Genomic DNA, 24212 nt, shown 5'->3' with positions numbered 1-24212 from the left:
GGGCAGGTTAGGGCCCTGAGATGAGCCAACAAGCCAGCATTTGGAGGTGTGAGCTGGGGAATAGGATCCCAAACTGGTGCTCAGGAATGGCTGGGGGCTGGGAGGCCCTCTCGTCCTCCCCAGGTCCTGCTGTTGCTGGTTGGGGGAGTGTGTGTACAGGTGTGGGCACGTGCATGTACGGGATGCACGCACTGATGAGCTCCCCATTGTGTGAACTTGGGTGTGCACCCCTTGAGGTGGGCAGAGGCTGCCCATATCCTGTATCCAAGGTGACAGCCTGACCCGTATCTCTTGGGCAGGTGGCCGGCCTGTTTCATGACCCCAGCATCGGGAACCCCATCCATATCACCGTTGTGCGCTTGGTCCTGCTGGAAGATGAGGAGGTGAGAAGTCACGTGGCCCCACACTGCCCCCTGGGATGGGCATCGTCTGCCAGGGTCCTCCTTCCACTTGCCTGAGCTGCCTCATGTGGAAGGGCACAGCGAGGGCCTCCTTGGCCCAAGCAGTGTCATCTGTCACCCCCAGTCCCTGGCTGACCCTCTCTTAGGTCCCGTCTGGCACGTGCCTGTAGGCGGGGTTGTCAGACTGGAGGCTGGACTGGGGGCCTGCCTGCTTGTCTTCCCACTGCCACCTCTGGGCCTCTGTCTCCCGCCTTCATGTGAAGGAGAATTTGGCCTGACCCTTCAGAGCTCAGGGATAGGCCACGCTCTCTGCCCCCAGGAGGACCTAAAGATCACTCACCACGCAGACAACACCCTGAGGAGCTTCTGCAAGTGGCAGAAAAATATCAACATGAAAAGGGACGCCCACCCGCTGCACCACGACACCGCCATCCTGCTCACCAGGTACCGCCACTGTGAGGGGCTGGGCCGTGGGTGTGGCCGGTAGAGCTTGCGTGGGCGGGAGGTGCTACCTGACCCTCAGGGTGGGCAGACACAGCCCCGCTCTCAGGGAGCCTCATTTTGAGGAGGGTTTTCACACCTTTGACCCAAGACTGGATTCCAGCAGTACTGGGGGAGATCTTTTTATTTTGGAATAAATGTGCATTCCATGCAGTTGTCAGAAATAATACAGGGAAGTGCCATCTATACTTCATCCAGTTCCCCACAGTGGTAACATCTGGCGTAACTGTAGTTATATCCCAACCAGGAAATTGACGGTGATATGATCCACAGACTTACACAGGTTTCATTAGTTTTACATGCACTTACTTGTGTGTGTGTGTGTGTGTGTGTGTGTGTGTGTGTGTATTAAGTCCTATGCAATTTTATCACGTGTAAATTTCTGTATCCACTGCCACAGTCTAGATATAGAATGGTTCTATTAGAAGGATCTCGTGTGCAACTCCTTTATAACCAGAAATTCTTACACACCACCCCCCTTCAACATGACCCCAACCTCTGACAACTCTTTATCTGTTCAAAGGCAGTGTTTTTTGGGTTTTTTTTTTTAACATCTTTATTGGGGTATAATTGCTTTACAATGGTATGTTAGTTTCTGCTTTATAACAAAGTGAATCAGTTATACATATACTTATGTTCCCATATCTCTTCCCTCTTGCGTCTCCCTCCCTCCCACCCTCCCTATCCCACCCCTCCAGGCGGTCACAAAGCACCGAGCTGATCTTGTGCTATGCGGCTGCTTCCCACTAGCTATCTACCTTACGTTTGTTAGTGTATATGTCCATGCCTCTCTCTCACTTTGTCACAGCTCACCCTTCCCCCTCCCTATATCCTCAAGTCCGTTCTCCAGTAGGTCTGTGTCTTTATTCCTGTCTTACCCCTAGGTTCTTCATGACATTTTTTTTTCTTAAATTCCATATATATGTGTTAGCATACGGTATTTGTCTTTCTCTTTCTGACTTACTTCACTCTGTATGACAGACTCTAGGTCTATCCACCTCATTACATATAGCTCAATTTCGTTTCTTTTTATGGCTGAGTAATATTCCATTGTATATATGTGCCACATCTTCTTTATCCATTCATCCGATGATGGACACTTAGGTTGTTTCCATCTCCAGGCTATTGTAAATAGAGCTGCAATGAACATTTTGGTACATGACTCTTTTAGAATTTTGGTTTTCTCAGGGTATATGCCCAGTAGTGGGATTGCTGGGTCATATGGTAGTTCTATTTGTAGTTTTTTAAGGAACCTCCATACTGTTCTCCATAGTGGCTGAACCAATTCACATTCCCACCAGCAATGCAAGAGTGTTCCCTTTTCTCCACACCCTCTCCAGCATTTATTGTTTCTAGATTTTTTGATGATATCATCTCACTGGTGTGAGATGATATCTCATTGTAGTTTTGATTTGCATTTCTCTAATGATTAATGATGTTGAGCATTCTTTCCCGTGTTTGTTGACAGTCTGTATATCTTCTTTGGAGAAACATCTATTTAGGTCTTCTGCCCATTTTTGGATTGGGTTGTTTGTTTTTTTGTTATTGAGCTGCATGAGCTGCTTGTAAATTTTGGAAATTAATCCTTTGTCAGTTGCTTCATTGCAAATATTTTCTCCCATTCTGAGGGTTGTCTTTTGGTCTTGTTTATGGTTTCCTTTGCTGTGCAAAAGCTTTTAAGTTTCCTTAGGTCCCATTTGTTTATTTTTGTTTTTATTTCCATTTGTCTAGGAGGTGGGTCAAAAAGGATCTTGCTGTGATTTATGTCATAGAGTGTTCTGCCTATGTTTTCCTCTAAGAGTTTGATAGTTTCTGGCCTTACATTTAGGTCTTTAATCCATTTTGAGCTTATTTTTGTGTATGGTGTTAGGCAGTGATCTAATCTCATACTTTTACATGTACCTGTCCAGTTTTCCCAGCACCACTTATTGAAGAGGCTGTCCTTTCTCCACTGTACATTTCTGCCTCCTTTATCAAAGATAAGGTGACCCCATGTGCGTGGGTTTATCTCTGGGCTTTCTATCCTGTTCCATTGATCTATCTTTCTGTTTTTGTGCCAGTACAATACTGTCTTGATTACTGTAGCTTTGTAGTATAGTCTGAAGTCAGGGAGCCTGATTCCTCCAGCTCCGTTTTTTGTTCTCAAGATTGCTTTGGCTGTTCGGGGTCTTTTGTGTTTCCATACAAATTGTGAAATTTTTTGTTCTAGTTCTGTGAAAAATGCCAGTGGTAGTTTGATAGGGATTGCATTGAATCTATAGATTGCTTTGGGTAGTAGAGTCATTTTCACAATGTTGATTCTTCCAATCCGAGAACATGGTATATCTCTCCATCTATTTGTATCATCTTTAATGTCTTTCATCAGTGTCTTATAATTTTCTGCATACAGGTCTTTTGTCTCCTTAGGTAGGTTTATTCCTAGATATTTTATTCTTTTTGTTGCAATGGTAAATGGGAGTGTTTTCTTGATTTCACCTTCAGAGTTTTCATCCTTAGTGTATAGAAATGCCAGAGATTTCTGTGCATTAATTTTGTGTCCTGCTACTTTACCAAATTCATTGATTAGCTCTAGTAGTTTTCTGGTAACATCTTTAGGATTCTCTATGTATAGTATCATGTCATCTGCAAACAGTGACAGCTTTACTTCTTTTCTGATTTGGATTCCTTTTATTTCCTTTTCTTCTCTGATTGCTGTGGCTAAAACTTCCAAAACTATGTTGAATAAGAGTGGTGAGAGTGGGCAACCTTGTCTTGTTCCTGATCTTAGTGGAATTGCTTTCAGTTTTTCACCATTGAGGATGATGTTGGCTGTGGGCTTGTCATATATGGCCTTTATTATGTTGAGGAAGGTTCCCTCTATGAGAGGCAGTGTTTTTGAACTTGAGGTGGAGTTATTTCCCTTTGCTGAGCTCCGGCAGCTTCTGTCAGCACCCTCGCTGGGGTAGTAACCCAAATTGTGCATAGGTCTACTCCCCAGGCCCAGATAGGTGTCCTGGGTGAACGAGGGCACCTGCTTCCCAAATGGCTCCTGCGCTGGTCTCAGAGCGATGGCAGGGACATCCTTTTCACTCCCAACCTCCCTCAGTGTCAGCAGGGGCCCCTGCCTAGCCCCGTCAGCTTGGGTGGGCCTGGCTTCTGGCCAAGTCAGCCTGAGGACCCCTTCTCTCTGCATGTGCAGGAAGGACCTGTGTGCCGCCATGAACCAGCCCTGCGAGACCCTGGGCCTGTCCCACGTGGCGGGCATGTGCCAGCCTCACCGCAGCTGCAGCATCAATGAGGACACGGGCCTGCCCCTGGCCTTCACCGTGGCCCACGAGCTCGGGCACAGGTACCCTGCCAACCCCACTGCCACACTAAGAACCCGACCTCACCTCCCAACCTGTGGGCACCAGACAGCCAAGCCGATGGCCCACACAATCCCAGGGAAGGGAGCCCTGCCTTGAGGAATGAGCCCAGCCTGACCACATTGCTATCCCTGGCACTGTCCCCACCCCACAAACAGGCCGCTTCCCTGTTAGGAGAGGGGTGAGTCTTATTTGAAGTGGGGTTGAGATGGGCCAGAAAGTCACCATAGGCCTTTGTCCCTCCCTGTTGCCCTCAGTGCTTTGCATTTCTTACTCTTAGTCCCTGCCAACCCCCTGTTCCTAATCGCTCTGTGACCCTAGGCAAGTTCCCTGCCCTCTCTGGGCCTCTGTGTGTTCCCTGTTGATTGAGGGGGTTGGATTCAGTGATGTCCAAGGCTCCCTCTGTTGGACACCTCCACATGAGGCTATTATGCCTAGGCATGGCCCGTACCCTTGGCCCTCTGTGCCCAGACAGTTTAGCTGTGAACATGGCAGTCTTAGATGTCTGGGAGCCAATGAGGGCAGGCTCACAGAGAGCTCTGTTGGTCCGAGGTGTTGGGTCATCCCTGAGGGCTGAGAGAGATAGTGTTTCTCACAGTGCTTAGTATGGTGCCTGGCACATAGTAAGTGCTCAGCAAAGGTAATTTTTCTCATGTCTTTCCCAAGGATGGTCTTGAGACTTTAACTGTAGTGCAGGAGCTCAGACTCCCTAACTCCACTGCACAGCCTTGGGACAGGACTTGAGGGGTGGCAGGAACTCTGTCAGACTGTTCTTGGCACCAGTGAGGTTGCAGGGGCCACAGTGGGCCCCACGCATGACACCTGGCTTGCCGTTGTTGGCCAGCTCATTGCAGGAGCCGGGCTGCCCCGTGTCCCTGGTGCTTAGTTCAGGCTCAGGCTGGTGCACCTGGCAGAGGGCCCTGTGGGACACTAGTTAGCACACCCACGTTTTACCTTAAGGAAACTGAGTCTCAGAGATGGGATATGACTTTCCCCAGGCCACACAGTGGTTTGGTGGCAGAGCCAGGCCTGGGAGCCAGGACCCAGCACCTTGCAGACCTCTGAGGGAGGGGCGGCCTGGTGGCTTCCCACCAGCTCACTCGCCCCTGGGGCCTGTGCTCTCACACAGTTTTGGCATTCAGCATGACGGAAGCGGCAATGACTGTGAACCCGTTGGGAAACGGCCTTTCATCATGTCTCCACAGCTCCTGTACGACGCTGCGCCTCTCACCTGGTCCCGCTGCAGCCGCGAGTACATCACCAGGTTCCTTGAGTAAGTCCCTCCCCGAGCCCTGGGCCTTGTCTGAGCCCCTGAGGTCAGGGTGTGACCGGGGAGATGCAGACAGCACCTTGGAGGATAAGCAGGAGTTCACAGATGTATAGAAGGGAGAAGAGTGGTATTCCTGGTAGAAGAGGCATGGGCAAAGGCACGAGGACATGAGCAGTGTGGGATAATTTTCAGGGAACGGTAGGATATTAAGTGATGCTACAGGAGCCAAAGCAGAATAGGAAAGGAAGCTGGAGGAGGTACAGGGCTGGCCATGTGACCGGAAGGGTCCGGTGAAAAGCAGGGAAGCAAGTGCCCTTAAAGGCAATGAAATATAAAGCTTTTCCTTTCTTTTGTGTCCTCTTGATTTGCTATGTTATATTTTTATTTGCTAGTTAATGTTCTAAGTAAAGACAAACTTAAAAATTTAAATGATTAGCACAAGTTTTTTTTTTTTTTTAATTGAGGTGTAGTTGATGGTACCGTATTATATAAGTTTCAGGTGTACAACAGTGATTCACAATTTTTAAAGTTATATTCCATTTATAGTTATAAAATATTGGCTATATTTCCTGTGCTGTGCAATATATCCTTGTAGCTTATTTATTTTGTACATAGTAGTTTGTACTTCTTAATCCCCTGTCCCTATCTTGCCCCTCCTCCCTTCCCTCTTCCCACTGGTAACCACTAGTTTGTTCTCTGTATCTGAGTCTGATTCTTTTTTGTTGTATTCGCTAGTTTGTTTTATTTTTTAGATTCCTCATATGAGTGATATCATACAGTATTTGTCTTTCTTTGTCTGACTTATTTCTCTAAGCATTATATTCTTAAGTCCATCCCTGTTGCTGCAAATGGCATTATTTCATTCTTTTTCATGGCTGAGTAGTATTCCATTGTATATATATATACTGCATCTTCTTTATCCATTCATCTGTTGATGGACACTTAGGTTGTTTCTGTATCTTGGCTGTTGTAAACAATGCTGCTGTGAACATTGGTTTGCATGTATCTTTTCAAATTAGTGTTCTCATTTTTTTCTCATATATACCCAGGAGTGGAATTTCTGGGTCACATGGTAGTTCTGCTTTTCTTTTTTTGAGCCATACTCTTTTCCACAGTGGCTGTACCAATTTACATTCCCACCAACAGTGTACAAGGGTTCTCTTTTCTCCATGTCTATACCAGCATTTGTTATTTGTGTTCTTTTTGATGATAGACATTCTGACAGGTGCGAGGTGATATCTCATAGTTTTGATTTGCATTTCTCTGATGATTAATGATGTTCAGCATCTTTTCAAGTGCCTGTTGGGCATCTGTATGTCTTCTTTGGAAAAATGTTCAGGTCTTTGGCCCATTTTTTAATCTGGTTATTTTTTTTTGATGTTGAGTTGTATGAGCTGTTTAAATACTTTGGATATTAACTCCTTGTCAGTCATATCTTGCAAATATTTTCTCCCATTCAGTAGGTTGTCTCTTCATTTTGTTGATAGTTTCCTTCACTGTGCAATAGCTTTTAAGTCTAATTAGGTCCCATTTGTTTATTTTTATTTCCTTTGCTTTAGGAGATGGATCCAAAAAAATATTGCTACAATTTATGTCAAAGAGTGTTCTCTGCCTATGTTTTCTTCTGGGATTTTTATGGTTTCCGGTATTATGTTTAGGTCCTTAATCATTTTGACTTTATTTTTTGTATATGGTTTGAGAAAAATGTTCTAATTTCATTTTTTTACATGTAGCTGTCCAGTTTTCCCAGCACCACTTATTGAAGACACTGTCTTTTCTCCATTGTATATTCTTGCCTCCTTTGTCGTAGATTAATTGACCATAAGTGTGTGGGTTTATTTCTAGGCTGCCTATTCTGTTCCATTGCTCTGTGTGTCTGTTTTTGTGCCAGTACCATACTGTTTTTTTTAATGTTATTAAAGTATAGTTGATTTAAAGTGTGTTCATTTCTGCTGTACAGCAAAGTGATTCAGTTATATATATATATAAAATATTCTTTTTCATATTCTTTTCCCTTATGGTTTATCATAGGATATTGAATATAGTTCCCTGTGCTATACAATAGGACCTTGTTGTTTATCCATTTTATATGTAATAATTTGCATCTGCTAATCCCAAACTCCCAATCTTTCCCTCCCCATGCCCCCTCCCCCTTGGCAACCACAAGTCTGTTCTCCATGTCTGTGAGTTTGTTTCTGTTTTGTAGATATGTTCATTTGTGTTGTATTTTAGATTCCCTATATAAGTGGTATCATATGGTATTTGTCTTTCTTTTCCTGACTTACTTTGCTTAGTATAATAATCTCTAGGTACATCCATGTTGCTACAAATGGCATTATTTCATTTATTTATTTTTGCTTTTATTTCTATTACCTTGGAGACTGACCTAAGAAAACATTGGTACAATTTATGTCAGAGAATGTTTTACCTATGTTCTCTTCTAGGAATTTTATGGTGTCATGTCTTATATTTCAGTATTTAAGCCATTTTGAGTTTATTTTTGTGTATGGGGAGAAGGTGCGTTCTAATTTCGTTGATTTGCATGTGGCTGTCCAACTTTTCCAACAACACTTGCTGAAGAGACTGTCTTTTCCCCATTGTATACTCTTGCCTCCTTTGTTGAAGATTAACTGAACTTAGGTGTGTGGGTTTATTTCTGGGCTCTCTGTTCTGTTCCACTGATCCATATGTCTGTTTTTGTGCCAGTACCATGCTGTTTTGATTACTGTAGCTTTGTAGTATTTTCTGGAGCCGGGGAGGGTTATGCTTCCAGCTTTGTTCCTTTTTTTTTTTTTTAAGATTTTCTTTTTAAAGTCTTCATTGAATTTGTTACAGCATTGCTTCTGTTTTGTGTTCTGGTTTTTTGGCCGCGAGGCATGTGGGATCTTAACTCCCCACCCCGCACCCCCTGCTTTGGAAGGCGAAGTCTTAACCACTAGACCACCAGGGAAGTCCCTTCAGCTTTGCTCTTTTTCCTCAGGATTGCTTTGGCAATTTTGGGTCATTTATGGTTCCACATCAGTTTGGGGATTTTTTTGTTCTAGTTCTGTGAAGAATGTCATGGGTAGTTTGATAAGTATCACATTAAATCTGTAGATTGCTTTGGGTATTAGGCTGGCCATTTTAACAATATTCTTCCAATCCAAGAGCATGGGCTGTCTTTCCATTTCTTTGAATCATCTTCAATTTCCTTTACTAATGTTTTGTAGTTTTCATCATATAAGTCTTTCACCTCCTTGGTGAGGTTTATTCCTAAGTATTTTATTTTTTTGATGTGGTTTTAAAAGGAATTGTTTGTTTACATTCCCTTTTTGATATTTCATTGTTAGTGTAAAGAAATGCAACCAATTTCTGTATGTTAGTCTTGTATCCTGCTACCTTGCTGAATTCGTTTATCAGTTCCAGTAGTTTTTGTGTGGAGTCTTTTGGGTTTTCTATATATAATATCATGTCATCTGCAGATAATGACAGATTTACCTCTTCCCTCTGAATTTGAGTACCTTTTATTTATTTTTCTTGTCTGATTGCTGTGGCTAGGACTTCCAGTACTATATTGAATAGAAGTGGTGAGAGTAGATATCCTTGTCCTGTTCCAGATTTTATTGGGAAGGCTTTCACCTTTTCACCATTGAGTATTATATTGGCTGTGGGTTTGTCATAAATAGCTTTTATTATGTCAAGATATGTTCCTTCTATACCCACTTTTGCAAGGGTTTTTTTTTTTATCATGAATGGATGTTGAATTTTATCAAATGCTTTTTCTGCATCTATTGAGATGATCATGTGGTTTTTGTCTTTTGTTGATGTGGTGTATCACATTGGTTGATTTGCATATGTTGAAACATCACTGTGACCCTGGTTGAATCCAACTTGGTTCTGGTGTATGGCATTTTTTGTGTGTTGTTGGTTTTGGTTTGCTAATATTTTGTTGAGAATTTTTGCATCTATATTCATCAAAGATACTGGCCTGTAATTTTCTTTTTTGGTAGTGTGTTTGTCTGGTTTTGGTATCAGGATGATGGTGGCTCATAGAATGTCTTTGGGAGTTTTTCTTCCTCTTCAGTCTTTTGGAAGAGTTTGAGAAGGATCGGTATAAGTTCTTCTTTGTGTGTTTGGTAGAATTTGCCTATGAAACCATCTGGTCCTGGGCTTTTGTTTGTAGGGAGTTTTTTCTGTTTGTTTTTTTATTCCAGATTACAGATGCTATTTCACTTCTAGTGATTGGTCTGTTCAAGTTATCTATTTCTTCTTGATTTAGTTTTGGTGAGCTGTATGTTTCTAGAAAGTTGTCCATTTCTTCTAGGTTGTCGAATATGTTGGCATATAATAGTTCATCATATTCGCTCATGGTTTTTTATATCTCTGCAGTATCAGTTGTGATTTCTCCTCTTTCATTTCTTATTCTGTTTATTTGGGTCTTCTCTCTTTTCTTCTTGGTGAGCCTGGCCAGAGGTTTGTCAATTTTGCTTACCCTTTCAAAGAACCAGATCTTGGTTTTATTGATTTTTTTCTATTGTTTTTTAAATCTGTTTTATTTATTTCCTCTCTAATCTTTATTATTTCCTTCCTTCTGTTGACTTTAGATTTTGTTTGTTCTTCTTTTCCTAATTCTTTTAGATGGTTAAGTTATTTATTTGAGATTTTTCTTGTTTCTTAAAGAAGACCTGTATCGCTATGAACTTCCCTCTAAGGACTGCTTTGGCTGCATCCCATAGATTTTTGTATGGTTGTGTTCTCATTGTCATTTACTTCAAGGTATTTTTTTTATTTCTTCTTTGATTTCATTGTTGACCCGTTGGTTTTTTAGTAGCATGTTGTTTATTCTCCCAGTAATTGTGGTTTTAAAAAATTAATTAGTTTATTTATTTTTGGCTGTGTTGGGTCTTCATTGCTGCACTGGGCTTTCTCTTGTTGCGGTGAGCCGAGGTTACTCTTTGTTGCGCTACGCGGGCTTGTCATTGCAGTGGCTTCTCTTGTTGTGGAGCACAGGCTCTAGGCACGCGGGCTTCAGTAGTTGTGGCTCACAGGCTCAGTAGTTGTGGCACGTGGGCTTAGTTGCTCCGCAGCATGTGGGATCTTCCTGGAGCAGGGCTCGAACCCGTGTCCCCTGCTTTGGCAGGCATATTCTTAACCACTGTGCCACCAGGGAAGCCCTTTGTAATTGTTTTTTCTTGTTTCTTTTTCTGTGGTTGATTTCTAGTTTTATGCCGTTGTGGTAAGAAAAGATGCTTGAAATAATTTCTATACTCTTAAATTTTTTGAGGATAGTTTTGTGCCCTAGTATGTGGTCAGTCCTAGAGAATGTTCCATATGCACTTGAAAAGAATGTGTATTCTGCTTTTTTTGGATATAATGTCCTGAAAATATGAATTAAGTCTAACTATTCTGTTGTATCATTTAGAATCTCTGTTGCCTTATTGATTTTCCATCTTGAAGATCTATCCATTGATGTGAGTGGGGTGTTAAGGTCTCCTACTATTCTTGTGTTCCCATCAATTTCTTCCTTTATGTCTGTTAGTATTTGTTTTATGTATTTGGGTACTCCTGTATTGGGTGCATATATGTTGGCAAGTGTAATATCACCTCCTTGTATTAATCCTTTTATCATTATATAGTGTCCTTCTTTATCTTTCTTTACAGCCTTTGTTTTTTTTAATATTTATTTTTTTACTGAAGTATAATTGATTTACAATGTGTTAGTTCAGATGTACAGCAAAGTGATTCAGATATATATATATATACACACACACACCACATCTTCTTTATCCATTCATCTGTCGATGGACATTCAGGTTGCTTCTGTGTCTTGTTTATAGCCTTTGTTTTAAAGTCTATTTTGTCTGGTATGAGTGTTGTGACCCCTACTTTCTTGACATTTCCTTTTGCATGAAGGAATATCTTTGTCCATCCCCTCACTTTCAATCTATGTGTGTCCTTTGCCCTAAAGTGGGTCTCTTGTAGGCAGCATATTGTAGGCTCTTGTTTTATAATCCAGTCTGCTGGTCTGTGTCTTGATTGGAGCATTTAGTCCATTGACATTTAAGGTAATTATTGACAGATATGTATTTATTGCCATTTTAAACCTTGTTTTTCCATTGATTTTATATTTCTTCTTTGTCCCTTTCTTTTGCTTTTTGTTTTTCCTTTTGTGGTTTGATGATTTTCTTTTGTATTATACTTCTTTTTGGTTCTCTTCTTTTTGGTTTTTGTGAATCTGTTGTATGTTTTTGATTTGTGGTCACCCTGTTCTTCAAGTATGTTATCCCCTTCCTGTATCTACTTGTTTTAGACTGGTAGTCATGTAGGCTCAAACACATTCTAGGAAAAAAACCCTACATTTTCTGACTCTCCTCACCCACATTTTATGATTTTGATGTCCTCTTTTACATTTTCATGTTCATCCTTTTATTGTTAATTGTGGTTATCATCTCTTTCACAGAAATTTTTTGATTTCTTTTTAAATCTATGTACTGACTTATTTAAGTGATTTACTTTCCAATTGTGATTTTCTCTTTCTTAGAAGTCTTCTTTCTATTTAGAGAAGACCTTTCAATATTTGCTTTATGATAGGTTTAGTATTGCTGTACTCTTCTAGTTTTTGCTTGTGATAATTGAAAATTTTAAAAATGATAATTTTGCTGGGTAGAGTATACTAGGTTGCAGATTTTTCCCTTTCAGGACTTCCAATATATCTTGCCACTCTCTTCTGGCCTGCAACGTTTCTGTAGAGAAATAAGCTGATACCTTATGGGGGTTCTTTTGTAATTAACTCTTTTTTTTTAACATCTTTATTGGAGTATAATTGCTTTACAATGGTGTGTTAGTTTCTTCTTTTTAACAAAGTGAATCAGTTATACATATACATATGTCCCCATATCTCTTCCCTCTTGCGTCTCCCTCCCTCCCACCCTCCCTATCCCACCCCTCTAGGTGGTCACAAAGCACTGAGCTGATCTCCCTGTGCTATGCGGCTGCTTCCCACTAGCTATCGTTTTTACGTTTGGTAGTGTATATATGTCCATGCCACTCTCTCACTTTGTCCCAGCTTACCCTTCCCCCTCCCCAACTCTTTTTCTCTTGATGCTTTTAGAATCCTCTCTTCAACTTTTAATTATAATATATCTTGGTGTGGGTCTGTTTGGGTTCATCTTGTTTGGAACCCTCTGTGCTTTCTGTACCTGGATATCTACTTCCCTCTTTAGGTTTGGGAAGTTTTCAGCCATAATTTCTTAATACATTTTCAATCCCCTTTTCTCTTTCTTCTCCTTCTGGGAGCCATATTATACGTAGATTGGCATTATCCCATAGGTCTCTTATTTTCAGAACTCGGTGTCTGTTAGACTGAAGAGATCTGTTTCATTGTTCTTTCAGGGCAATTCTCTTGACCTTTTAATTGGGAGCGGTTCCTCTGCTTCTTTATTTTACTTATATTTCTCTTGCTCTGAGTTTAGGAGAAACAGTTATCTACTGTGGTCTTGAAGGGCTGTTTTTGTGTGGGAGTGGCCCTGTGTAGCCTCTGTGGGTTTAATAAGTTTTTGGTGCAAGGGCGGTTTTTAGTATGAATGCCCACCACCTCTTTCTTCAGTGTATGCTGGCCATTATCCCCTTGATAGTAGGTGTGACTAGAGCCTGCATTGGATGTTGAGCAAGGCCTTCCTTTTTGCTCTGTGGTGGTCACTGCCTTGTCTAACTGTTCCCTAGTCGTTGGAATAGAAGCCCCCAGATCCGTTTCTGAGCTGAGGTGTAAGGTAGGCAGGACTGGAGCATTCCCACTGGGAGAGGAGCCAGAGCCATCCACTGGTGTGCATGCTCTGTTGTGTCAGAGCCATCCACTGGTGTGCATGCTCTGTTGTGTCACCTGTTGTGTGGGATCACAAAGTCCACTGTTGCTGGCACTGCCCTTGGCCCCGCCTCAAACATGGGAATGACATCAATAAACCCTGGTGTTTCTCAGGCGTTGTTTTCACAAGGCCACCAGTGCAGATCCACTGAAGTCAGGTCCCAGGACTGCAGTAGTCATGCACCTGGACTTGCTGTGGGAGTGAGGCAGCTCAGATCCTGGCCTGGCCCAGCCCCTGCATGCAAGTGCCCACAAAGCCCACAGCTCCTAAGGCCAGACCCGTCCCAGCCGCAGGAGCACCCATTGTCTGCTCGGATGTCCCACAGGTGCTGAATTTACAAAGCTGGCAGCAGAGGTGTACATCTGCAGTTCACACAGCTGGGGAAAGATTTCAGCCCTGCTTCATAAGTCATGCGGTCACTGGGGCTCAGTTGTGATTTCAACCCCACCTCTGCACATGGGCAACCCACTGGCACCTGCTCCTGGAGCCCGCCAAGGCAGTGGCTGGCATGGGAGCCCACCAAGGCTGTGGCTGGTGTGTGTGGGCCCACCCAGGTGGCAGCTGGGGCATGGAGAAAGAGGCTGCTATGGCGGCCCCACCCCTCCCTTTGCTCACCACTCAACAATGGTGCATTGCTTCTATGGCAGGCCCGGGCTTCTTCTGCAAACAGCCCTGGTTGCAGCCATACCACATTCCAGCCCCTTCAGGCTGTCTCCACACAGGCAACACCAGTCCTCTCTCCAGGTCTCCTCTAAACCCCAATTTTCAGCACTGAGACCCCTCCTGTACCAGCAGATTCTTGTCTCAGGCTGCAGCATGCAGGGTGGTGGCGTGGACTGTCTGTGCAGGTCTCTCTCTGTTCTGCCTGCCGCAAACCAGTTGTTTTGCTCTTCTCCAAGCCTCTGTAGCTCCCTTTCTGTCTCAGTTGATCTCCCAGTGAGGGGACTTCCCAGGGTGCAGGAACCTTTCCTCTTTTACCTCTCTCTCCCAGGGGCGCAGGTCCCATCCTGCTTCCTTCCCCCTCCTTTCATCCTGCCCAGTTATGTGAAGGTGTTTCCTGTCCTTTCAGGTGTTTGAGGTCTTCTGCTAGTGTTTAGTAGGTATTCTGTGAGAATTGTTCCATTTGTAGATGTATTTTTGATGTATTTGGGGGAGGAGGTGAGTTTTACATCCTTCTACTCTGCCATCTTGATTCCTCTCCCAGTACCATACTATTTTGATTACTGTAGCTTTGTAGTATAGTCTGAAGTTAGGGAGCATGAAATCTCCAGCTCTGTTCTTTCTCAAGATTATTTTGGCTATTCGAGGTCTTTGTGTTTCCATACAGATTCTAAAATTATTCTAGTTCTGTGAAAAATGCCATTGGTATTTTGGTAGGGATTGCATTGAATCTGTAGATTGCCTTGGGTAGTATGGTCATTTTAACAATATTGATTCTTGCAATCCATGAACATGGTGTGTCTTTCCATCTGTTTATGTCATCTTCAGTTTCTTTCATCAGTGTCTTACAGTTTTCTGGGTACAGGTCTTTTACCTCCTTAGGTAGGTTCATTCCTAGGTATTCTATTCTTTTCAATGCGATGGTCAATGGATTGTTTCCTTAATTTTCTTTCTGATAATTCACCGTTAGTGTATAGAAATGCAGCAGATTTCTGTATGTTAATTTTGTATCTTGCGGGACTTCCCTGGTGGCGCAGTGGTTAAGAATCTGCCTGGCAATGCAGGGGACACAGGTTCGAGCCCTGCTCCGGGAAGATCCCACATGCCATGGAGCAACTAAGCCTGTGCGCCACAACTAGTGAGTCTGCACTCTAGAGCCCGCGTGCCACAACTACTGAAGCCCACGCACCTAGAACCTGTGCTCTGCAACAAGAGAAACTACTGCAGTGAGAAGCCCATGCACTGCAACAAAGAGTAGCCCCCGCTCGCCGCAACTAGAGAAAGCCTGTGCACAGCAACGAAGAACCAACGCAACCAAAAATAAATAAATAAATTCATTTAAAAAAAAATTTTGTATCTTGCCACTTTACCGAATTCGTTGATGAGTTCTAGTGGTTTTTTGGTGGCATCTTCAGGATTTTTCTATGTATAGTGTCATGTCATCTGAAAATAGTGACAGTTTTACTTCTTCCTTTTCAATTTGGATTCCTTTTCTTGTCTGATTGCTGTGGCTAGGACTTCCAATACTATGTTGAATAAAAGTGGTGAGAATGGGCATCCTTGTCTTGTTCCTGATCCTGGAGGGAATGCATTCAGCTTTTCACCATTGACTATGATGTTTTTTCACCATTGTGTATGATGTTAGCAGTGGGTTTGTCATATTTGGCCTTTATTATGTTGAGGTATGTTCCTTCTATTCCCACTTTCTGGGGGGGGGGGGTTGTTATAAATAGTTGTTGAATTTTGCCAAAAGCTTTTTCTGCATCTATCGAGGTGATCATATGGTTTTTATTCTTCAGTTTGTTAATATGGTGTAGCACATGGATTGATTCACAGATATTGAATCATCCTTGCATCCCTGGGATAAATCCCACTACATCATGGTGTATTGTTGGATTCCGTTTGCGAATCTTTTGTTGAAGATTTTTGCATCTATGTTCATCAGTGATATTGGTGTGTAATTTTCTTTTTTCGTGATACCTTTGTCTGGGTTTGGAATCTGGGTGATGCTTCATAGAATGAGTTCGGAAGTGTTCTTTCCTCTGAAATTTTTTGGAATAGTTTGAGAAGAATAGGTATTAACTCTTCTCTAGATATTTGGTGGAATTCACCTGTGAAGCCATCTGGTCCTGGACTTTTGTTTGTTGGGAGTTCCTTTGTTTGTTTCTGTTTTTTAATTACTTCAGTGTCATTACTGGTAATTGGTCTGTTCCTATTTTCAGTTTCTTCCTGGTTTAGTCTTGGGAGATTATATATTTCTAGGAATTTGTCTATTTCTTCTAGATTGTTCATTTTATTGGCATATAATTGTTCGTAGTAGTCTCTTATGATCCTTTGTATTTCCATGGTGTCAGTTGTAACTTGTTTTTCATTTCTGATTTTGGCCCTCTCTCTTTTTTTCTTGATGAGCCTGGCTGAAGGTTTATCAATTTTGTTTATCTTTTCTTTTTTTTTTTTTCAGGCAAGGCTTTATGGGGGCCCCTGCTGCAACAGGGGGGAGCATAAACAAACAGAAGATTCCCTTGCTTGCTCACTCCCTGAGGGGGGTGTCGAGCTTGTTCCTTATATGGGGTGAGGGTCCAGCTCTTATTGATCTTTTTTATTGTTTTTTTTCTATTTTTTTTTAGTCTTTATTTCTAAATGATTAGCGTAAATTTTACCATTCATCTTTATGCAGTGCCAATTTTTAAATGCAAATATAGGCACATTGAACTCATATGTGGAATCACCAAAATGATGCAATTCGTATTTCATAGCTCATATTTACCAGAACGGTGGACATACTGCACAAAACTAATTTGACTGGTTTTATTTCACTTCATAACATGCACACATTCTCCCAATACTCTCTGCCTTGGCTTACTGATGAGTGAGGAAGAACTGACAGGAAGTGGAACTATCTTTACATTTCCTTCTAGCCCATCATTTTCAGTGCAGTAGTTGGCTGGTACAAGGAAGTAACACAAATAACAAAAGATTATAGAGTTCCCTGGTCCTTTCTGTTTCTTAAAACATCATTGCCTTCTTTCTGCCTTTGAAGCAAGTTCTGGTTGTCGTGCAAAGTATGGCCTCTGGGGCTGTCCTAGACATAGCATGCTTATTTTCCATTTGCTTAGAGTCTCACTGAATTCCTCCACATCATGGGCCCGCTGGGATGCTGTGCTCATGAGGTGGCAAGGAGCAGAGGACACAGACATCGCATATCTCCCCTGCTCACGCACATGCTTCTTGTTCCATCAGAACTCGCTTAACAGACACAAGTTCAAAAACATTAAGAGTTCGAGACGGCAGTAGCAGAGCTTTAAATCACCTGCTGCACTCTTCCCCACCCTCCATTCTTTGGGCAGCCACTTCCAACTTTCATCCTTTTTAGCTTTTTCTTACCTTATTTACTTTCATATTTCCCAAAAGCCTTCCTAGAGTGCTGTTTCTTGATTTTTCAATTTAGATATTATCAGATGACTTGTACAATGGAAGGTTGGGATTTAACCTCCTTGTGTCACTTCCTGCACACATTTGCCCCTGCCATCACATCCCAATATCGTGTTAGCATATCTTTTTTTTTTTTTTTTTTTTTTTTTGCGGTGTGCGGGCCTCTCTCACTGTTGTGGCCTCTCCCATTGCGGAGCACAGGCTCTGGACGCGCGGCCATGGCTCACGGGCCTAGCCTCTCCACAGCATTTGGCATCTTCCCGGACCGGGGCACGAACCCGCGTCCCCTGCATCGGCAGGCGGACTCTCAACCACTGCGCCACCAGGGAAGCCCCTGTTAGCATATCTTGATTAAATCCACGTTCAGTGTTTTCATTATTAGGATTGTATCGATAATGCCGAACCAAGCGTTGTAACAAAATGATGTTCTCTTTTTAAGAACCACTTTTTTATTTGCCTAGTTTTCTTTGCTTCTCTAAGTCTTCCGTATCCTCCAACAATTCTACAGAATGTCTCTTAATCCAGTTTTCCAGAAGGCAATCCCTGCCCCATCGTCTAACAGTTTCCTTCTTTCCTGGACATCCCCCAAAACTTCCCTTTGTCCTTCTGCTCCAGTCTAAGCTGGGTGCTTTCTGTTGCTCCCCTGAAGTTGTCACGCATGGTCTTTCTGTTTCCTGGATCTCTTGCTTACCTTTTGTAGAGGAGTTTACTTCTGTTTTTGGTGGAGCATATTCTCAAGTAGCCTTCTGAGAAGGGGCGTATGGAGGTGAATGGTTTGCTTGTCTTAAAATGTTTGCTTGTCTTTATTCTTCCCTCATACCTGACTGATCATTTGATAGCAACTTCTAAGTTAGAAGTCTTTCTCCCTCAGAATTTCAAAGGTGTCTTTCCTTTGTCTTCTAGCTTCCAACACTGCTGTTGACAAGTCTCATACCAGTCTAATTCCCAAACCTTTGTATGTGACCTTTTAAAAAGTCTGGAAACTTTTAGGATTTTCTCTCTCTCTCTCTTAATATAGAGAATATTCTGTCTGTGTCTCCCTCTCTCTTTTTTTTCTCTTGGTGATTTGAACTTTTGCAATTATGTGCCTTGGTCTACTTTTATTCTGGGAGGACACTTGGTAGTCCCTTTTCATCTAAAAATTCATGTCCTTCAGTTCTTGGAAATGTTCTTATTATTTATTTGATAGTCGTCTTGCTTTTATTTTCTCCTTCTGGAACCCTTCATATTCAGCTATTCTCTCCCTTTCTTTTTTTTACTTTTTTCATCTCTTTCTGTTTACTGGAAGACATCCTTATCTTTACCTTATAATCCTTCTATTACATTAAAAATTTTTTTCCTACTGTACTTCTACTTTCCTGAACTTTCTTATTCTCTAAATACTCCTTTTTATTATCCTCTTCTAGTTCCATGAGTAGAGTATCTTATCTTTCTGAGGTTATTATTTATGTGGATTTTTTTTCTTTTGCTCCCTGTAATATCTTTCTTTCCTTCGAGTTATTTTTTTAAATCGTTCTGTCATGTTATAGGTTTTCTTAAGATGGCATGGCTGTATTCCCTCCGCGGAAGGAGGCACTGGGGTGGAGTTGGGAGGTCTGTGGACTGGGCCGCACTTTTCCACATCACCTCTGAGGGACTGGTGGGGATGGGGCTGTTTCTTTGGGAGATCTTTAAATGTCAGTATCTAGGGTCATTTTTCTGAGTGATTGTTGCCCCAGAGAGGCATTCTCTAGTCTTTTCCTGTGAAGGTGTAAGTCTGGCTACAGCGTTCTGGCATCCAAATGGGGAAGGAGCTTGGCGGTTATCTCAGCCTTCCTCATGTAGACTTTTCTCTGTAGGTCCCTCTGCCTCAGGCCTTCCACTGTGCCTGGTGTTCCTGGACCAGATCTCCTGGATCACCCCGAGAGTGACCCCGGCCCTCTGCCAGGCAGGGAGGTGGCCATCGCCTGGCTACATAGGGTTGGGAAGGGGATCTAGTGGGTCTTACAGACTTTCAGCCAGGCTCTTGTCCTCAGTCTTCCTGATGCACAGGCCTCCAGGTCCCCTCCCTGGGACCCTGATTCCTGAGCCCTTCCAGTGTCCCACTTCTGGGTAGTTTCTCCCTGCAGGACTGGCTCTCAGCATTCACTGCTGTGGTAAGTCAGCTGCTACTCGATCATCTGCTTTCCAGCTTCTAGAATTTTTGCTGACATCTTCCATCTGCCATCATCACCTCTGTCTTGCCCTTTGTCCTTGTGGATTTATGCCTTGTTTATTCCTTTCCTATCATCTTAGTGGGGCTCTGGAAGGGAGTGGAAATAAATCTGTGTCTGTTCAATGAGCCATATTTTTCTAGAAGGCCATTCACTGGGGCCAGGTTCATTATGGATGTGAGAGCAAGGACTCTGGCCTCTGATAGGAGAGGGATAACTGGGTGGAGAGTGAGACTAGAAGCAGAGAAGTGTTGAGCTTGATGTTAAGACCCTGGACTCTGGGCCAGGTTTCTACCTGTGTTGGCAGACAGTTACACTAGCCTTAAGCCTCAAAGACTGGGGATAATGACGGGACTGCCTCCTGGGTTGCCCTGAGGATTCAGTGAGCACACATGTGAAGTGTGTAGCACAACACTGGCCACACGGTTAGCATTCAATGCCTGGTGACTGTTGTCACTGTTACCAAGTGATAAGTGACTAGGAGCTGAAGCAGAGAAGTGGCCCGCGCAGGGAAAGCTGGGTAGAAAACCATCCCAAGGGTCTGTCACCTCCCGACATAGGAGTCAAGAGTGAGAGAAGGGCTGGGAAATCAGAAGAGTAGCCGCCCCTGCAGTACCCTGAGGGCTTTTCCCAGCTGCCCCCACCCAGGGTGCCGCCCAGCCTGACTTCTGTCAGGACAGACAGATGGACAGATATGTCTCTGTCTTCATTCAGCTGCTGGAATGCGTGAAGGACTTGGCTTGGGGCCTGGGGTGAGGGTGGGAGGAGAGGGCGAAACCCTGAGCCAGCCAGGGCCTCCCGGAGCCTTGGCACTGAGAAGAGCTGGAAGGAGGCGGAAAGAGAGATACAGGCGGAAAGAGAGATACAGGCGGAAAGAGAGATACAGGCGCGGCAGATGGAGGGGAGCTGGGGAGGGAGGAGAAGTTCATCTCCCCAAGGGTGGTCGCACTCTCACCTCTCCATCCTGGAGGGTCAGGCAGGAGGGGATCACGAGGCCCAGGACAGGTGCGGGAGGGGGTGCTCAGACGGAGAATGTGGTACCAACCTGTCCTCTAGCCCCTCCGCCCTCTGTCTCCTTGTTGGGGGTGGGACAGAAGACAGGACAGGTCCCACCTAGACAGGATGGAGGCCAGAATGAGCAAGATTCACAGAAGGAAGGCGCCAGGTGGAGTCAGGCAGTGTTTCCAGGGCTCGAGGGTGTCTCAGAGGCACTCAGACCGCCCCCCCTTCCCCACTGGATGTGACACTCCTCGGCTCCCTGCAAGTAGATGTTTATTAGGCCACACAGACCCAGACATTGGCGAATCCCACTTGGTCTCAAACTGTGCTCAGGGGGACAGTGGTAGAGGAGGTTGTGTCCCTGTCCTCAAGACCCTCACCATCTGGGGGGCACAGACATGTGACAATTCCGGGTAATTAGCACTGTGGCAGACAGGCCTGTGGGGTCTGTAGGAACCTGGAGAAGAGGGGCAGGGACGTCACCTCTGAGAAGGAGCCGCGGAGCTGCCCTCTAAGGACTGCTGCAGCACCCTGAGGAAGAAGGGTGCTCTAGGTGGGGTGCACAGCGTGGCCCAGGGCTGGCAGTGCGGGAGCGTGGGGTGGGATGGAGAATCTTCAAGAGGTGGTGGTGGGGCTGGAGGAAAGCTTCTGGGGCCTGTGGTCATTGGCCAGTCCAAGACGTCAGCCTGAAGAACTTGAAGAGCCTTTCTAGACTGAGAGCTGCTTTCAGGGACCCTGCTGTTTCATAAGGGACCTCTCGTTTCTTGAGCTACTACTTGGACCTGGGGCCAGGGAGGGAAGGCCCTGTTCTCTCATGCCTTCGCAGCCAGGATTTCTGGAAGGAGAGAGGCGGGCCTTATCGTGTGTCGGGCCCTTGCCCCCACCATCTGGCGACTCCATGACTAGGCCCCCAGGGGTGGCGAGGGGAGGGGGTGCACAGGCCTCTCCCAGATGATGGGCAGCTCTTTGCAGCCCTTGAGGTGGGAGTGACACTTCCGACTGGAGCCACCCGCTGTCTGCTCTGACCCCATGTGGGGTTGCCCAGCCCACTATAATTAGAGCGAGGAGGGGCCCCGAGGGGAAGGGCTGACGTATGTCAGCAGCACGGGGAGCCTGGCAGTGAGCCGACCAGAGGAAGGAAGAAGGGCCGGCTGCCGGCCGCCCGTGTGACTTTTCCCAAGTAGATGCTGCTATTTATACCTCTGTTGCTTGGGATCCCATAGGCTGCCTCAGCCTTTTGTAGATGAGGATGTGAAGGCCCAGAGAGGGTAAGGGATGGCCCAAGGCCACACAGCATCTGTAGCAGGGCAGGATTGGGGTTTCCAGTCAGCATCTGGGCCTGAATGTGGCTCTGATTCTGGTGGTGGGCCCTACGAGGACCCTTCAGGCCCCCCAACCTCGCACACACATATAGGATGGCCCTGAGAGGTTGTGGTCGCCCTGGCTGCCCAGCAGAGGCCACAGAAGCTTGATTCATGGCATGTCAGCACCGGGTCCCGGCCGGAAAACTGAAGGGCTGGATGTGGCCTGGGACCTGTTGGTGTGGGGCTGAGTCACGTTGGACCCCAGTCAGAGGAGCTCCCTGGCTGGGTCTGAGTCAGAGGAGTGGGTGAAGCCCCCAGCTACATCTTGAGTTGTGTCCTGCCAGGCAAAAAGGAGGAGCCCCGGGGCCAGGTTGACCCTTCACCCCCTTCCTCCCCGTCTCAGCCGATGCTCTGCCCCCGGGTGCAGGCGCAGGGAGCCCGCAGGCTGAAGCCAGCAATCAGAAGACTCCTTTCTCCCTGCCAGACCTCAGCTGCCATGATTTAGAGCTTCTGTTTGGAGTGAAGTGTTTGAGGCGGGCTCACGATCGGATGGGAGGAGCTCTGCACCAAGGGCAGCCTAGCAAGTGGACACGTGGGCGTTGGCAGCCTGGCCTGGCATCACATCCTGACCATCACTGCCCTCCCACGTGACTCAGGGCAAGGGACGCACTGCCCTGGGCCCTGAAAGTGGAAGGAGATGGTGGTAGAGTTTTCTGCTTGAGGGGTTGTGAGCGGCAGATGGGAGAGCGCCCGCTCAGCACCCGGGGCTGGCCTGGCCTGCGGCGATCCGGGACAGACAGCTGGGTCCCACACCTGCTCATTCGCCCGACGCCCATTTTACAGGGTCCATTTCTAGCTAACACAGGTGGGCCAGGTGATTCTGGGTGGGGAGGGGCCCCCAGGGTCCTCAGCAGGCGTCTGGTCACTGAGGCTTTGTTCCCTGAAGCTCTGGTGGAGCCCGGGCCCTGCCACTAGCCAGGGGACTTGGGAGACCACATGGACCACCCACCCTGGCCTGGGCTCGCAGCTCCCAGACCTCTGCCTCTGAAATTTGGACTCCCAGATCCCAGTGGCTGACTGCCCCCAGCCTTCCCTCACGCGGGCCTACAAATTGGCCTATTTCTCGTCCTCTCTGTGGCCCGTAGTGTCTCCTCCTTCCCTCCTGGCCAGACCCCAGCATCCATCACCTCTGCCTTTCTTTCCTGTGCCTCCCTCAGTCCTAACCAGGATCCTTTGCTCATCCTGGCTCCCTGACCTGGCACCAGCCACCCTCAAGCCTCCCAGACTGGAAAACTGGGGGGTTTCTGCCTCCCCCTACCCTGCTTAGCCTGGGACCCCAAGTCCCATAGGTCCTGCCTCCCTCCTGCCACTGCCAGGGAGTCCTGGCAGGAGATGGACAGGAGTAAATAGGGGAGTGACACAAGCTGGCAGACACTGGGCTCTCTCCCAGGTTGGCGGCCGGACGGGGGGCAGCCTTCAGGCCTTGGTCCTCCCACAGATGACCCTAGGTCTCAGCCCAGGGCGGGGCTCTCAGAGGCCTGCTGTTGTATCAGCTGTGATGTGATGCTCTCCAGATCGTGGACAGAGGGGTGGAGGCTGCAGGAGCTCCGAGCAGGCTTAGTGGTCCAGGAGGCTGCAGAGGGCAGGGCCTTTCGGCTGGATCTTGGGGAAAGAGGCTTCACCAGTGGAGGAGTGGGGAGAGTGTCGTGGGTGGAAGGAATAGTTTGTGGAGAGGCCTGGCACTGGGGAGCGGGGATTAGCCAGCTGGAGTGCCCTGGAGATGGATGGGAGAGGCTGGGAGGGTCTTTCCTGCTAGCTTAGGTCAAAGAATAGGATAGGTGAGCAAGGAGGCTGGAGTTTTCCTGTAAGTTTAGGGCTTTAAGCCCCTTCCCACCTTCCCTCCACAACTGGTCTGGTGCGGCCTCCCTGATGGGTCTCTCAGGCTGCGCCCTCTGCCCCAGAGGACAGGTGGCTCCTCACTTCATACTCCTGTCTCATCTCTGCAGCCGTGGGTGGGGCCTCTGCCTGGATGACTCTCCCACCAAGGATGTCATCGACTTCCCTTCGATACCACCTGGCGTCCTCTATGACGTGGGCCACCAGTGTCGCCTCCAGTATGGGGCCTACTCTGCCTTCTGCGATGACATGGATGTGAGTGTGGGGCCTGTGTGGACACGGGGGAGGAGGGCAGCCCTCAGCAGCCCGCAGACCCCACCCAGCCTGGGCTCGGCCCGCACGTGATGCCCACGAGACATAAAGTGGCCTGTG

The 24212-nt window shown here is 45.8% G+C and overlaps 1 protein-coding gene across 6 annotated transcripts in view; it reads left to right on the top strand.

Moving 5' to 3' along the window:
- The window catches only part of ADAMTS7 (ADAM metallopeptidase with thrombospondin type 1 motif 7), a 57134-nt gene that overhangs the window by 16365 nt on the left and 16557 nt on the right, over window positions 1-24212 (top strand). For all 6 annotated transcript variants that reach the window (XR_012330236.1, XM_073801312.1, XM_073801313.1 and 3 more), the window contains exons 5-9: window positions 300-383; window positions 721-845; window positions 4081-4230; window positions 5376-5519; window positions 23951-24095. Coding sequence is in view for 5 of the 6 variants with exons in the window: in XM_073801312.1 (XP_073657413.1) it covers window positions 300-383; window positions 721-845; window positions 4081-4230; window positions 5376-5519; window positions 23951-24095 (648 nt within the window). In the remaining variant the exon portion in view is untranslated. The remainder of the gene's footprint in view (window positions 1-299; window positions 384-720; window positions 846-4080; window positions 4231-5375; window positions 5520-23950; window positions 24096-24212) is intronic.

This window comes from Tursiops truncatus, chromosome 2, assembly GCF_011762595.2.
Source record: "Tursiops truncatus isolate mTurTru1 chromosome 2, mTurTru1.mat.Y, whole genome shotgun sequence".
Classification (NCBI taxonomy): Eukaryota; Metazoa; Chordata; class Mammalia; order Artiodactyla; family Delphinidae; genus Tursiops; species Tursiops truncatus.
The sequence above is the reverse complement of the archived record's forward strand: the minus strand, read 5'-3'. Positions and strand labels throughout refer to the sequence as shown.